This window comes from Eschrichtius robustus, chromosome 19 (assembly GCF_028021215.1).
Source record: "Eschrichtius robustus isolate mEscRob2 chromosome 19, mEscRob2.pri, whole genome shotgun sequence".
NCBI classification, from domain to species: Eukaryota; Metazoa; Chordata; class Mammalia; order Artiodactyla; family Eschrichtiidae; genus Eschrichtius; species Eschrichtius robustus.
The window spans coordinates 19,122,826-19,138,214 of record NC_090842.1 but is presented as its reverse complement, the minus strand read 5'-3'; the positions used below and the strand labels follow the sequence as shown (position 1 = coordinate 19,138,214).

Below are 15,389 nucleotides of genomic sequence, written 5' to 3'. Positions count from 1 at the left end.
CCATTTTCCCCCAAACCTTTTCATTTTGTTGTTTATTATTATTTTTTTAATAAATTTATTTATTTTTGGCTGTGTTGGGTCTTCTTTGCTGCCCACGGGCTTTCTACTCTTTATTGTGGTGCATGGGCTTCTCATTGCGATGGCTTCTCTTGTTGCGGAGCACGGGCTCTAGGCGTGCGGGCTTCAGTAGTTGCAGCACGCAGGCTTGGTAGTTGTGGCTCACGGGCTTGGTTGCTCCGCGGCGTGTGGGATCTTCCCGGACCAGGGCTCGAACCTGTGTCCCCTGCATTGGCAGGCAGATTCTTAACCACTGTGCCACCAGTGAAGTCCTTGTTGTTTATTTTTAATAGCTTTTCCCTTCAGCTTTTTTTTTCCTTTTTTTCAATAAATTTATTTGTTTTTATTTTTGGCTGTCTTGGGGTCTTCATTGCTGTGCGTGGGCTTTCTCTAGTTGCAGTGAGCGGGAGCTACTCTTCGTTGCAGTACGCGGGCTTCTCATTGTGGTGGTTTCTCTTGTGGAGCATGGGCTCCAGGCACGTGGGCTTCAGTAGTTGTGGCATGTGGACTCAGTAGTTGTGGCTCGTGGGCTCTCTAGAGCGCAGACTCAGTAGTTGTGGCGCACAGGCTTAGCTGCTCCGCGGCATGTGGGATCTTCCCGGACCAGGGCTTGAACCCGTGTCCCCTGCATTGGCAGGCGGATTCCACTGCGCCACCAGGGAAGCCCCCTTCAGCTTTTTATCTAAGTCACAGATGGGTTTTCTTCTTTGGAGTTCTGATTTCCTGTTCCTCTTGATTCAGTAAGTGGGGTGAGAGAGTGGAGTGAGTGGTATACTTAGAAAGGTGTTTCAATTTATTAGGAAATATTTCAGAATTAAAAAAAAATAAGGTATGTATTGGGTTCTTGCTATGTTAGTCATTGTGTTAGGTTGCTTGCCTTAAAATGGTCCTGTGCATTTCAGGTAATACTCTACTCACAGCCTTCCAGTTTTATAGAAAAAAGTGCCTCAGAAAACTGAGGTTCAAGCAGGTTAAATAACTTGTCCATGTTCACACAGTGGCGGAAAGGCAGAGCCAGGGTTTAAACCTAGGGGGTTTTGTTTTGTTGTTTTAATATATGTAAGAACTCTTTACTGAGTATGTTCACTAACCACAGAACATCTTAAAAACTCCAAAATCTAGGACTTATGGAGGTAGTTAAATTATAGGATGCTGGCTAATGACACCAAGAGTCTAAAGACATGTGTTTGTTATTTTCCACTGGTACTTATGTAATTAAATAATGTGATCTACTTGAGTACTTTTGAGAAGAGGCTACAGATTTGTGCTTCTCTTTGTTGTATCTATGAACAGTTTTGTCTTTGGTTTCCCAGTGGTGATCTCTTTGGAAAAATTGAAGGTGTTCAACCAGCACCTTGTATGAGGGGTTAGTACTACTTCTGCCTCTGTGAAAATGGAAAATAATCGCTCCTTCCTAAAAGTGAAGTTGCAAAAATACCCTTATTGCTGCAGGTGCTCTCAGTAGGTAATTTGGCAGGACTTATTTAGTATTACTCTAGCAAGGGGTACATTTTAAAAGTTCTGCCTTTATGAGATTACTTTAACAATTAATCAATAGTTAAAAGCCCTGTTATTTTCTAGTTGAGGTAAAGGATCCAGTGGGGTAATGTGGCTTTTGTAACCTGGTTTGCCATGACCAAAGATATGAATTCTTGATGTTGTGACTGAAGGGAAGAACTCTTTCTGTTCATCATAAACATTTCCTGAATTTTATTGCAAGGAAACTGAGGCCTTGGAGAGGTTAAAATATGTGACTAAGCTCACAACTAATGGCAGAGGTAGGCTAGTGTCTAGGTCTCCTGAATTTCAGTCTGTAATACTTCGCATTAATAAACTAGTGTGTATACTTATAATTAAAAACGTTTCAAAGACTCTGCTTTATCCTTTACTCCATTTTAACCTGCAGACCCCAGATGAGGCTGAATTTCTATGATCATATCATTACATAATTCTGTGAATATTTTTTAGAATTATGGATATGATTATTTCTTTTATAAAAATATTTATTGTTTTCAGATTCTTATTTTAGAAAATACGGAAATACAGAAAAAGAAAAAATTAAATATGTGATAATTATGTATATCTGCAGAAATAATCAGATACATTAAAACACACACACACACACACACACACCACTCTTCAGTGGAGCTAATGTACATTTTGTGTCCCACTTTCTTCCTCTCAAGATTATTATTTACATTCTCATCTAGTAATTTATACATCTAAGATTTCTAATTTCTTGTTTTGTTAATTTTTTTCTTTTTTGTTCCCCCCAACCCCCATAGATCTTGAGCCAGATGATTGTGCATCCATTTACATCTTTAATGTAGATCCACCTCCATCTACTTTAAACTCACCACTTTGCTTACCACATCATGGATTACCGTCTCACTCTTCTGTTTTGTCACCATCGTTTCAGCTCCAAGGTCACAAAAACTATGAAGGAACTTGTGAAATTCCTGAATCTAAATACAGCCCATTAGGTGGTCCCAAACCCTTTGAGTGCCCAAGTATTCAAATTACATCCATCTCTCCTAACTGTCATCAAGAAATTGATGCTCATGAAGATGACCTACACATAAATGACCCAGAAAGGGAATGTTTGGATAGGCCTTCTAGAGATCATCTCTATCTTCCTCTTGAGCCATCCTACCGGGAGTCTTCCCTTAGTCCTAGTCCTGCCAGCAGCATCTCTTCTAGGAGCTGGTTCTCAGATGCGTCTTCTTGTGAATCTCTTTCACATATTTATGATGATGTGGATTCGGAGTTGAATGAAGCTGCTGCCCGATTTACTCTCGGATCCCCTCTGACTTCTCCTGGTGGCTCCCCAGGAGGCTGCCCTGGAGAAGAGTCCTGGAATCAACAGTATGGACTTGGACACTCCTTGTCACCTAGGCAATCTCCTTGCCACTCTCCTAGATCTAGTGTCACTGATGAGAATTGGCTGAGCCCCAGGCCAGCCTCAGGACCCTCATCAAGGCCTACTTCCCCTTGTGGGAAACGGCGGCACTCTAGTGCTGAGGTTTGTTATGCTGGGTCCCTTTCGCCTCATCACTCACCTGTTCCTTCTCCTGGTCACTCCCCCAGGGGAAGTGTAACAGAAGATACCTGGCTCAATGCTTCTGTCCAGGGTGGATCAGGCCTTGGCCCTGCACTTTTTCCATTTCAGTACTGTGTAGAGACTGATATTCCTCTGAAAACAAGGAAGACTTGTGAAGATCAAGCTATCGTACTACCAGGAAAATTAGAGCTCTGTTCAGATGACCAAGGGAATCTTTCACCGTCCCGGGAAACTTCAATAGATGATGGCCTTGGATCTCAGTATCCTTTAAAGAAAGATTCATCTGGTGACCAATTTCTTTCAGTTCCTTCACCCTTTACCTGGAGCAAACCAAAGCCTGGTCACACCCCTATATTTCGGTGAGTTGATGGAAATAGATGATGGTCATTTTTCATGTTTATGTGTTATTGGTGGCATGTAACTACATTATCTATATAGAATTATTTGACCGTTTTTCTTCCTCCTTTTTTTTTTTCTTCAGTTTCTTCCAGACAAAGTCCACATTTATTTTCCTTTTAGTTTTAAAAGTGTCTTTAGATAGGCTAAAGTTATCATTTTAAAAGTGTATAATGAATTGTAGATAATAGCAAATTAATTACATTTAAGAATCCCTAGAAGCAATTTTCTTGTCCACAAAAGCTTCTTGTAAAAGATTGATTATAGTATGAATTAAATTACTAATAAAACCACTTGGGAATAGGCTTTTTATATTTTTAAGAACTCAATATACAAGTGAAATTTGCTTTTTATATTTGTGGCAAGTGTTTTTTTCCATAATTTTTTTTTTTTTGTCTTTTGACTTTATAAGTTTGTGCTTTTTTTGTTGTTGTAGAGGAATTTTTAAATTTTATATATTCAAGTTTGTCTTTTCCTTCACGGCTTTTGGATTTTATGTTATATTTGAAAGTCTATCCCACTCTAAAGTAACTACAAATAAACAAAAAAACTAACTTTCACAAGTTTCTAACAAAATTTTTATGTATAATTTTTATAATATGTGTACGTAACATATGTAGTATTTGTATTTATAAATTTTATATATATATATTTTTTTTTTTTTTTTTGAATCTTGAGTCCGGCTAAGGACTGGAGTGAAGACTATTGTAATGACTTTATTTTCTAAATGGCTTATCAGTTATCACAATGCCATTTATAGAATCAATCTAGTCTATAATTGATTAGAAAAGACAACTTACCATGTATTAAATCCCCACACTGAGTTGGTCTGTTTACTTTTTTTAAAAATGGTTTTTCGTTGGTATGAATGTTTATTTCTGGATCTAGATCTTTAGAAAAATATAATGTGGAATTATGGTATTGAAGATTCCTTTGAGCCCATCACTTTGCATCTGAAAATTATCTTAATCTTTTTAAGAGTTTGCTTGAACAAGTGCAGAAACTCGCTGAGAGTTGATGAAGTTGAGTTGTTGCTTCAGACTAATAAAAATTAATACCTTTGAGCTTCAGAGTAGCTGGTAAAGCTAGGCTGAGGACATTCAAGGAAGTAATGAAATGATTTAGGAATTTACTGTAGGCATGATAGCATTTCAAAGGTAGAAGAGACCTTTTAAAGTCCCGTTTCACCAATCATTAAGAAGATATTACTTTCTAACACAAATCATTCTAGGTTTGGGTCCATTCATATTTGACCTGTGGACATAGAAGTTGTTTCTTTTCTAATGCCATATTTTCAATGCTAATATATCTAAATGAACCTCTCCCCTTTAAGCTGTTTAAATTATTTTGATTGTTTTTGTAATTATATACACATATTTGAGAAAGTTACAGTTTTATGAAATGTTAGAATTTGTCCTTTTAAAAAATATATATACGAAACTAAAAAGTAGATAAAATTGATTTTATTCTTCAGGTTAAAGAATTATTTCTTAAACACCCACCATATCCAGTGTTATAACTTATCAAGTGAAGTTTTGTTTTTTTTATTTTATTTTTTGAATACTTTGCTTCAATGATCATGGGAAGAAATGTTGGTGCAAGTAATTTGAATCATTATTTGACAATACTAGTGTGGTAAAATGCATCTTTGTGTGTTTTGTTTATAGCACGTCTTCATTACCTCCACTAGACTGGCCTTTACCAACTCATTTTGGACAATATGAACTGAAAATAGAAGTGCAACCTAAAACTCATCATCGAGCCCATTACGAAACTGAAGGTAGCCGAGGAGCAGTAAAAGCATCTACTGGGGGACATCCTGTTGTGAAGGTATGAGCTTTTGGGGGTGTTTCTGCAGATACCATACATCTGTTAATGATACGGTCTATATTCAGTCAGGTACTGCTGAGCCCGAAGAGAGAAAATTTTCAAACCTAGAAAGCTTACATTGAGGTTTTGTGTCGTTGTTGATATAGCAGCACTTCCGCATTGAGGTTTTTTTTTTTTGCTAGGCTAAAAGATATTCTTCCTGGACTGACTCTCCAGCTGGTGAAACTCTGGGGAAAGATTATAATGGTCAAATAGTTGTTTTTCTGATTTAAAAAAGAAAAAATTGTGTTATGTTTATAAGTACAATACATGCTTGTTTAAAGTCCAAATAATACAGAAAAATAGAAAGAATAAAGCAATAAAATACCTAAAATCTAAACCCCTCAGAAATAAGCAGTTGTTAACATTTGATTAACATTCCAGATAATTCTCTGTGTGTATGTTTAGTGGAAGACTAGATGGATGACTAGAAAAATGCATGGATTTTTTTTAAGGATAGGATTATGTTGGACATCTTTGTAATTAAATTAATTTTTATTTGAATTTATTAGAAGAAAATAAAACTAAAGTGAAATTATTATAATTATATAATATTCGAGTGTATAAAATATAATATGTAAGTTTTGACTCATAAGAATTGAATATTAACTTTAATTTTACTTGAATGAAACATTTAAAAAATGAAACAGAAATAAAACTATGTGAACTACTGAATCTTAGATATTGTTCTTCACTCTAAGGAGGTCCTAAAAGGTCTTTCTAAGGTCAAAGAGATTAAATAAATTATTGAGAGATTGAATTTTTGTTTTAGATTTAGATGGTATAAATTGCTCCCTTTTCTGAAAAATGAGGTAATTGTCTCTCTTAAACTTCTTCCCCCTGCACTACCCTCTACCTCCTGAATTTTGTTGCTTATATTATCCTTCCTTTCAGATCTATAGACATCTCCCTGCCTCATGTCCCACCACTCCTGTTATTTAGCTTAGTCCTATATGTATTGATAGTTGGATTCAGTGATTACTACTAATTCTTTTTTATTTTTTCTTTTTCAAGTGTTTTTGTTTGTTTAAGGAGGGCTTTGGATTCTATATTCCTTGCATTCTTTCATGTTTGAGAATGTTTATTTGTTGCCTTTATATACTCAAACATCAGAATGGCTATGTATAATAATCTTGATACTCAGTTTTTTCTCTCAGTACTTGTCTTATGGCATTGTGTATTGTAGTGGAGAAATTAATTATATCTGAAGTAAATTTGAACTAATACAGTTTATGGGCTATCATTTCGTATACCAGCCATGCTTTGTGATTTATTGTCATTATCTAAACATGTTTTGTAGTTCTTGACAAACAAATCTTTACATTTTAGGTGGGTTTTAAAATGACTTGTAGCAAGAAATGTCAGTTCTAGAAAAAAAGATCAGATTTGTGGTTACCAGAGGCAGGGGGTTGGTGGGGGGGACTGGATGAGGGTAGTCAAAAGGTACAAACTTCCAGTTATAAGATAAGTAGTGGGGATGTAATGTACAACATGGTGAATGTAGTTAACACTGTTGTATGGTATATTTGAAAGTTGCTAAGAGAGTAGTTCTCATCACAAGAAAACGCCCTCCCCCATATAACTGTATGAAGTCATGGATGTTAATTAAATTTATCATGGTAATCAGTTTGCAATATGTGTAAATCAAGTAATTATGCTGTATACCTTAAATTTACAGTGCTGTATGTCAATTATAGCTCAATAAAACTGAAAGAAAAAAAAGGTCAGGAAAACTCAACATAGGAACTTTACCCTTTGTTATCAGAGTTACAGTTTGCTCTTAATGACAGCTTAATTTAGGAGGTTTCTTTGCTTCATTTCTTGTATATTTTTTTCTTTTCTTTTTCAAAAATTTTAAAAATTTATTTTAAAATATTCATTTATTTTATTTTATTTATTTACTTTTGGTTGCGTTGTGTCTTAGTTGCAGCACGCGGGATCTTCGTTGAGGCATGCAGGATCATTTGTTTCGGCATGTGGGCTCTTCATGGCTTCTCTCTAGCTGTGGCATGCGGGTTTTCTCTTCTCTAGTTGTGATGCTCAGGCTGCAGGGCGCTTCGGCTCTGTAGTTGTGGCGCGTGGGTTCCAGAGCTCGTGGGCTCTGTACTTTGCTGCACGCCAGCTCTAGTTGAGGTGCGCAAGCTCAGTAGTTGTGGCACGCGGGCTTAGTTGCCCCACGACATGTGGAATCTTAGTTCCCTGACCAGGGATCGAACCAGAGTCCCCTGCATAGTAAGGTGGATTCTTTACCCCTGGACCACCAGGGAAGCCCCCACCCCCCTTTGTTTATAAATGGCTGCACCGAGCAGCTTGTGAGGTCTTAGTTCCCGGACCAGGGATTGAACCCAGGCTCTGGCAGTGAAAGCACAGAGTCCTAACCACTGGACTGCCAGGGAATTCCCCATTTCTTGTATCTTTGCCTTTTGAAAGAAGTTATTTACAAGTGCTTAAATAAACAATCTTTTGGGAGTACAAGTGATTTGTTTCCACAGTATTCCTTTAATTAAAAACTGATTCCCTGCCAAAAAAAGCGGGGCTGGGGAGGGGGAATTCCCTGGCAGTCTGGTGGTTAGGACTCGGTGCTTCCACTGCCAGGGCTCCCTGCTTAAAGGAAGACTAACACTTTGAATATTATCAATGTTTTATATTCTCCTTGTGAGTGGCTTATTTTTTTTTTCTAACTTGTTTCTTTAGAAATTATATCATTCATTATACTTGAAATTATTTACTTAACCAGAGTATGTCTGGAGGTTGATGTTTCTTTTTCAGTCTTCCCCACTACCTATGATGCTCCCTTTCAAATTGAGATTCTTCCTTCCTGCAAGTAAAATTTTCTACATTATGTATCTATATATTTCCTGTTCCATATGTTTTGTCTTTACTTCAGAGACTCCGGTTACTATTCAGATGTTGACTTCTTTGTCTGTCCTCCATATCTATGTTCTTTTCTCGGGATACTTTAATGTCTTTTTTTTTTTTTTAAATAAATCTATTTATTTATTTATTTATTTTTGGCTGCATTGGGTCTTCGTTGCTGCTCGTGGGCTTCCTCTAGTTGTGGCAAGTGGGGGCTGCTCTTCGTTGCGGTGCGCAAGCTTCTTATTGCGGTGGCTTCTCTTGTTGTGGAGCACGGGCTCTATGCATGCGGGCTTCCGTAGTTGTGGCTTGCGGGCTCTAGAGCACAGGCTCAGTAGTTGTGGCCCACGGGCTTAGTTGCTCCGCAGCCTGTGGGATCTTCCCAGACCAGGGCTCGAACCCATGTCCCCTGCATTGGCTGGCGGATTCTTAACCACTGCGCCACCAGGGAAGCCCCCTGCGATTGTGTATTGTGTTTTGTGTTTTGAATTTTAAATTGGTTCCTTGGCTCCACTTCCCACTCATTTGATATTTTATCATTATATTTGGTCTCATGATTTATTGAATTTATATTCTTGAATCTTTTAGTGTGGAGCATTCACCAGCAGTCAATTTCTGGGTTCTGTTTCCTGTGTGTGTGTGTTGAGGGGAGGTTTTGTTTTCATTTTTATTGTTTTTTCAACTGTCTTTTGCATAATTTCTTACTTTTTTCCTTAAATAAAAACAAAAACAAAACATGTATATTATGGTTGCATAATTGCCTTGTCTTTTCCTCCCATTTTGTGTGAGAGCTTTGGTCTATAACCTGAGGCGATTGGGGTAAAGAGGTAGAGAATTAGTTTAGGATAGGCCTTGTTGGGTTTGGCTCAAGAGAGTGAACAATATCATGTACGTGGCCCACTCCCAGTATTCTAGTATGTATCATATTTTCATGAGCTTTGCTTGTTCCGCTTGTACAACGCAGAGTTCTGAAAGATGTAAGCACTCCTGACCTTTTTTGCCTCTGCCAAAGGCCCTGGAGCAGAATGTAGGATCTTTTCTTCGTGAGGCAGAGTTTTTCCTTGACTTGCCTCAGAGCTGCCTACTTAGAACTTTGATCTACTTTGCTACAAATTAGTTAGCATTCTCTGCTATTTTATTTTCCCACTTTATTACTTTTATTCCATTAATTTACTCTTTAATTTTATTTGCTCACTTTTCCTATTACCGTTCCTGGTGAGTGAAGGTATGGATTGGTTAGCAGCTCTGCCACACTGCATCAGAGTCTTCTGTTTCACAGTCCTCACCACCCCCTTGCCCTTTTGAAGTTTATAGCTCAAAGTTGTTCTTTGCTTGGTTATTACTGGTAGATTTTTGGCTGTTTCCTACCCCCCACACATATACATTTTGTTTATTTTGTTAGGTATTAGGGGAAGAAGATTGTGATACTACTTCATTTCTGTCTTTATCCAGAAGTTTTTTTTCTTTTTCTAATATCAAGAGGAAAATAAGCATTATATGATGAGAGCAGGTCATGCCAAATTGAAAATGAAACATTCCTGATTGTACATACTCTACCACACTTGCAGAGCTGTATGCTTTGTATGGAACACTATTTGTGCATGCCCACTTCTGAGACCACATTTTTTCCACCAACAGAGGTGGTCCCTCTCCAGGAACTAAGAAGAATATTTGTAAGATTTCTACACTATTCTGAGAATTTTTTTTTTTAATTTTAAAATTTTATTTTATTTATTTTTTTATACAGCGGGTCCTTGTTAGTCATCAGTTTTATACACGTCAGTGTATACATGTCAATCCCAATCGCCCAATTCATCACACAACCGCCACCACCCCCCCCCGCCACTTTCCCCCCTTGGTGTTCATACATTTGTTCTCTACATCTGTGTCTCAATTTCTGCCCTGCAAACTGGTTCATCTGTACCATTTTTCTATGTTCCACATATATGCGCTAATATACGATATTTGTTTTTCTCATTCTGACTTACTTCACTTTGTATGACAGTCTCTAGATCCATCCATGTCTCTACAAATGACCCAATTTCGTTCCTTTTTATGGCTGAGTAATATTCCATTGTATATATGTATCACATCTGCTTTATCCATTCGTCTGTCGATGGGCATTTAGGTTGCTTCCATGTCCTGGCTATTGTAAATAGTGCTGCAATGAACATTGGGGTGCATGCGTCGTTTTGAATTATGGTTTTCTCTGGGTATATGCCCAGTAGTGGGATTCCTGGGTCATATGGTAATTTCTATTTTTAGTTTTTTAAGGAGCCTCCATACTGTTCTCCATAGTGGCTGTATCAATTTACATTCCCACCAACAGTGCAAGAGGGTTCCCTTTTCTCCACACCCTCTCCAGCATTTGTTGTTTGTAGATTTTCTGATGATGCCCATTCTAACTGGTGTGAGGAGATAGCGCATTGTAGTTTTGATTTGCATTTGTCTAATACTTAGTGATGTTGAGCAGCTTTTCATGTGCCTCTTGGCCATCTGTATGTCTTCTTTGGAGAAATGTCTGTTTAGGTCTTCTGCCCATTTTTGGAGTGGGTTGTTTGTTTTTTTAATATTGAGTTTCATGAGTTGTTTATATATTTTGGAGATTAATCCTTTGTCCGTTGATTGGTTTGCAAATATTTTCTCCCATTCTGAAGGTTGTCTTTTTGTCTTGTTTATGGTTTCCTTTGCTGTGCAAAAGCTTTGAAGTTTCATTAGGTCCCATTTGTTTATTTTTGTTTTTATTTCCATTACTCTAGGAGGTGGATCAAAAAAGATCTTGCTGTGATTTATGTCAAAGAGTGTTCTTCCTATGTTTTCCTCTAAGAGTTTTATAGTGTCCGGTATTACATTTAGGTCTCGAATTCATTTTGAGTTTATTTTTGTGTATGGTGTTAGGGAGTGTTCTAATTTCATTCTTTTACATGTAGCTGTCCAGTTTCCCCAGCACCACTTATTGAAGAGACTGTCTTTTCTCCATTGTATATCCTTGCCTCCTTTGTCATAGATTAGTTGACCACAGGTGCATGGGTTTATCTCTGGGCTTTCTGTCTTGTTCCATTGATCTATGTTTCTGTTTTTGTGCCAGTACCATATTGTCTTGATTACTGTAGCTTTGTAGTATAGTCTGAAGTCAGGGAGTGTGATTCCTCCCGCTCCATTTTTTTCCCTCAAGACTGCTTTGGCTATTTGGGGTCTTTTGTGTCTCCATACAAATTCTAAGATTTTTTGTTCTAGTTCCGTAAAAAATGCCATTGGTAATTTGATAGGGATTGCATTGAATCTGTAGATTGCTTTGGGTAGTATAGTCATTTTTACAATATTGATTCTTTCAATCCAAGAACATGGTATATCTCTCCATCCTTTGGTACCATCTTTAATTTCTTTCATCAGTGTCTTATAGTTTTCTGCATACAGGTCTTTTGTCTCCCTAGGTAGGTTTATTCCTAGGTGTTTTATTCTTTTTGTTGCAATGGTAAATGGGAGTGTTTTCTTAATTTCTCTTTCAAATTTTTCATCATTAATGTATAGGAATGCAAGAGATTTCTGTGCATTAATTTTGTATCCTGCAACTTTACCAAATTCATTGATTAGCTCTAGTAGTTTTCTGGTGGCATTTTTAGGATTCTCTATGTATAGTATCATGTCATCTGCAAACAGTGACAGTTTTACTTCTTCTTTTCCAATTTGTATTCCTTTTATTTCTTTTTCTTCTCTGATTGCCGTGGCTAGGACTTCCAAAACTATGCTGAATAATAGTGGTGAGAGTGGACATCCTTGTCTTGTTCCTGATCTTAGAGGAAATGCTTTCAGTTTTTCACCATTGAGAATGATGTTTGCTGTGGGTTTGTCATATATGGCCTTTATTATGTTGAGGTAGGTTCCCTCTATGCCCACTTTCTGGAGAGTTTTTATCATAAATGGGTGTTAAATTTTGTCCAAAGCTTTTCTGCATCTATTGAGATGATCATATGGTTTTTATTCTTCAATTTGTTGATATGGTGTATCACATTGATTGATTTACGTATATTGAAGAATCCTTGCATCCCTGGGATAAATCCCACTTGATCATGGTGTATGATCCTTTTAATGTGTTGTTGGATTCTGTTTGCTAGTATTTTGTTGAGGATTTTTTTTAATAAATTTATTTATTCATTTATTTATTTTTGGCTCTGTTGGGTCTTCGTTGCTGCGCACAGGGTTTCTCTAGTTGCAGCGAGTGGGGGCTACTCTTCGTTGCGGTGCACGGGCTTCTCACTGTGGTGGCTTCTCTTATTGCAGAGCACAGGCTCTAGGCGCGCGGGCTTCAGTAGTTGTGGCGCACGGGCTCAGTAGTTGTGGCTCGCGGGCTCTAGAGTGCAGGCTCAGTAGTTGTGGCGCACGGGCTTAGTTGCTCCGCAGCATGTGGGATCTTCCCAGACCAGGGATCGAACCTGTGTCCCTTGCATTGGCAGGCGGATTCTCAACCACTGCGCCACCAGGGAAGTCTCTTGTTGAGGATTTTTGCAACTATATTCATCAGTGATATTGGTCTGTAATTTTCTTTTTTTGTGGTATCTTTGTCTGGTTTTGGTATCAGGGTGATGGTGGCCTCATAGAATGAGTTTGGGAGTGTTCCTTCCTGTGCAATTCTTTCGAAGAGTTTGAGAAGGATGGGTGTTAGCTTTTCTCTAAATGTTTGATACAATTCACCTGTGAGGCCATCTGGTCCTGAACTTTTGTTTGTTGGAAGATTTTTCATCACAGTTTCAATTTCATTACTTGTGATTGGTCTGTTCATATTTTCTATTTCTTCCTGGTTCAGTCTTGGAAGGTTATACCTTTGTAAGAATTTGTCCATTTCTTCCAGGTTGTCCATTTTATTGGCATAGAGTTGCTTGTAGTAGTCCCTTAGGATGCTTTGTATTTCTGCGGTGTCTGTTGTAACTTCTCCTTTTTCATTTCTAATTTTATTGATTTGAGTCCTCTCCCTCTTTTTCTTGATGATTCTGGCTAATGGTTTATCGATTTTGTTTATCTTCTCGAAGAACCAGCTTTTAGTCTTATTGATCTTTGCTATTGTTTTCTTTGTTTCTATTTCATTTATTTCTGCTCTGATCTTTATGATTCCTTTCCTTCTGCTAACTTTGGATTTTGTTTGTTCTTCTTTCTCTAGTTCCTTTAGGTGTGAGGTTAGATTGTTTATTTGAGATTTTTCTTGTTTCTTGAGATAGGCTTGTATAGCTATAAACTTCCCTCTTAGAACTGCTTTTGCTGCATCCCATAGGTTTTGGATTGTCGTGTTTTCATTGTCATTTGTCTCTAGGTGTTTTTTGATTTCCTCTTTGATTTCTTCAGTGATCTCTTGGTTATTTAGTAACATATTGTTTAGCCTCCATGTGTTTGTGTTTTTTACGTTTTTTTCTGTGTAATTCATTTCTAATCTCATAGCGTTGCGGTCAGAAAAGATGCTTGATATGATTTCAATTTTCTTAAATTTACTGAGGCTTGATTTGTGACCCAAGATGTGTTCTATCCTGGAGAGTGTTCTGTGCGCACTTGAGAAGAAAGTGTAATCTGCTGTTTTTGTATGGAATGTCCTATAAATATCAATTAAATCTATCTGGTCTCTTGTGTATTTAAAGCTTCTGTTTCCTTATTTATTTTCATTTTGGATGATCTGTCCATTGGTGTAAGTGAGGTGTTAAAGTCCCCCACTATTTTTGTTTTACTGTAGATTTCCTCCTTTATAGCTGTTAGCAGTTGCCTTATGTATTGAGGTGTTCCTATGTTGGGTGCATATATATTTATAATTGTTATATCTTCTTCTTGGATTGATCCCTTGATCATTATGTAGCGTCCTTCCTTGTCTCTTGTAACATTCTTTATTTTAAAGTGTATTTTATCTGATATGAGTATTGCTACTCCAGTTTTCTTTTGATTTCCATTTGCATGGAATATCTTTTTCCATCCCCTCACTTTCAGTCTGAATGTGTCCCTAGGTCTGAAGTGGGTCTCTTGTAGACAGTATAGATGGGTCTTGTTTTTGTATCCATTCAGCAAGCCTGTGTCTTTTGGTTGGAGCATTTAATCCATTCATGTTTAAGGTAATTATCGATATGTGTGTTCCTATGACCATTTTCTTAATTGTTTTGGGTTTGTTTTTGTAGGTCCTTTTCTTCTCTTGTGTTTCCCACTTAGAGAAGTTCCTTCAGCATTTGTTGTAGAGCTGGTTTGGTGGTGCTGAATTCTCTTAGCTTTTGCTTGTCTGTAAAGCTTTTGATTTCTCCATCGAATCTGAATGAGATCCTTGCCAGGTAGAGTAATCTTGGTTGTAGGTTCTTCCCTTTCATCACTTTTAAGTATCTCATGGCACTCCCTTCTGGCTTGTAGAGTTTCTGCTGAGAAATCAGCTGTTAACCTTATGGGAGTTCCCTTGTATGTTATTTGTTGTTTTTCCCTTGCTGCCTTCAGTAATTTTTCTTTGTCTTTAATTTTTGCCAGTTTGATTACTATGTGTCTCTGCATGTTTCTCCTTGGGTTTATCCTGTATGGGACTCTCTGTACTTCCTGGACTTGGGTGGCTATTTCCTTTCCCATGTTAGGGAAGTTTTCCACTATAATCTCTTCAGATATTTTCTCTGGTCCTTTCTCTTTCTCTTCTCCTTCTGGGACCCCTATAATGCGAATGTTGTTGCGTTTAATGTTGTCCCAGAGGTCTCTTAGGCTGTCTTCTATTTTTTTTTTTTTAATAAATTTATTTATTTTTATTTTTGGCTGTGTTGGGTCTTCGTTTCTGTGCTAGGGCTTTCTCTAGTTGTGGCGAGTGGGGGCCACTCTTCATCGCGGTGCGCGGGCCTCTCACTATCGCTGCCTCTCTTGTTGCGGAGCACAGGCTCCAGACGCGCAGGCTCAGTAGTTGTGGCTCACGGGCCCAGTTGCTCTGCGGCATGTGGGATCTTCCCAGACCAGAGCTCAAACCCGTGTCCCCCGTATTGGCAGGCAGATTCTCAACCACTGCGCCACCAGGGAAGCCCTGTCTTCATTTCTTTTCATTCTTTTTTCTTTATTCTGTTCCGCAGCAGTGAATTACACCATTCCGTCTTCCAGGTCACTTATCCGTCCTTCTGCCTCAGTTATTCTGCTATTGATTCCTTCTAGTGTAGTTTTC

General features: G+C 37.8%; 1 protein-coding gene across 3 annotated transcripts in view; it reads left to right on the top strand.

Moving 5' to 3' along the window:
* Positions 1 to 15,389, top strand: part of NFATC3 (nuclear factor of activated T cells 3) — a 127,607-nt gene that overhangs the window by 37,774 nt on the left and 74,444 nt on the right. For all 3 annotated transcript variants that reach the window (XM_068529249.1, XM_068529247.1, XM_068529248.1), the window contains exons 2-3: positions 2,343 to 3,477; positions 5,182 to 5,344. In XM_068529249.1, the coding sequence (XP_068385350.1) occupies positions 2,343 to 3,477; positions 5,182 to 5,344 (1,298 nt within the window). The remainder of the gene's footprint in view (positions 1 to 2,342; positions 3,478 to 5,181; positions 5,345 to 15,389) is intronic.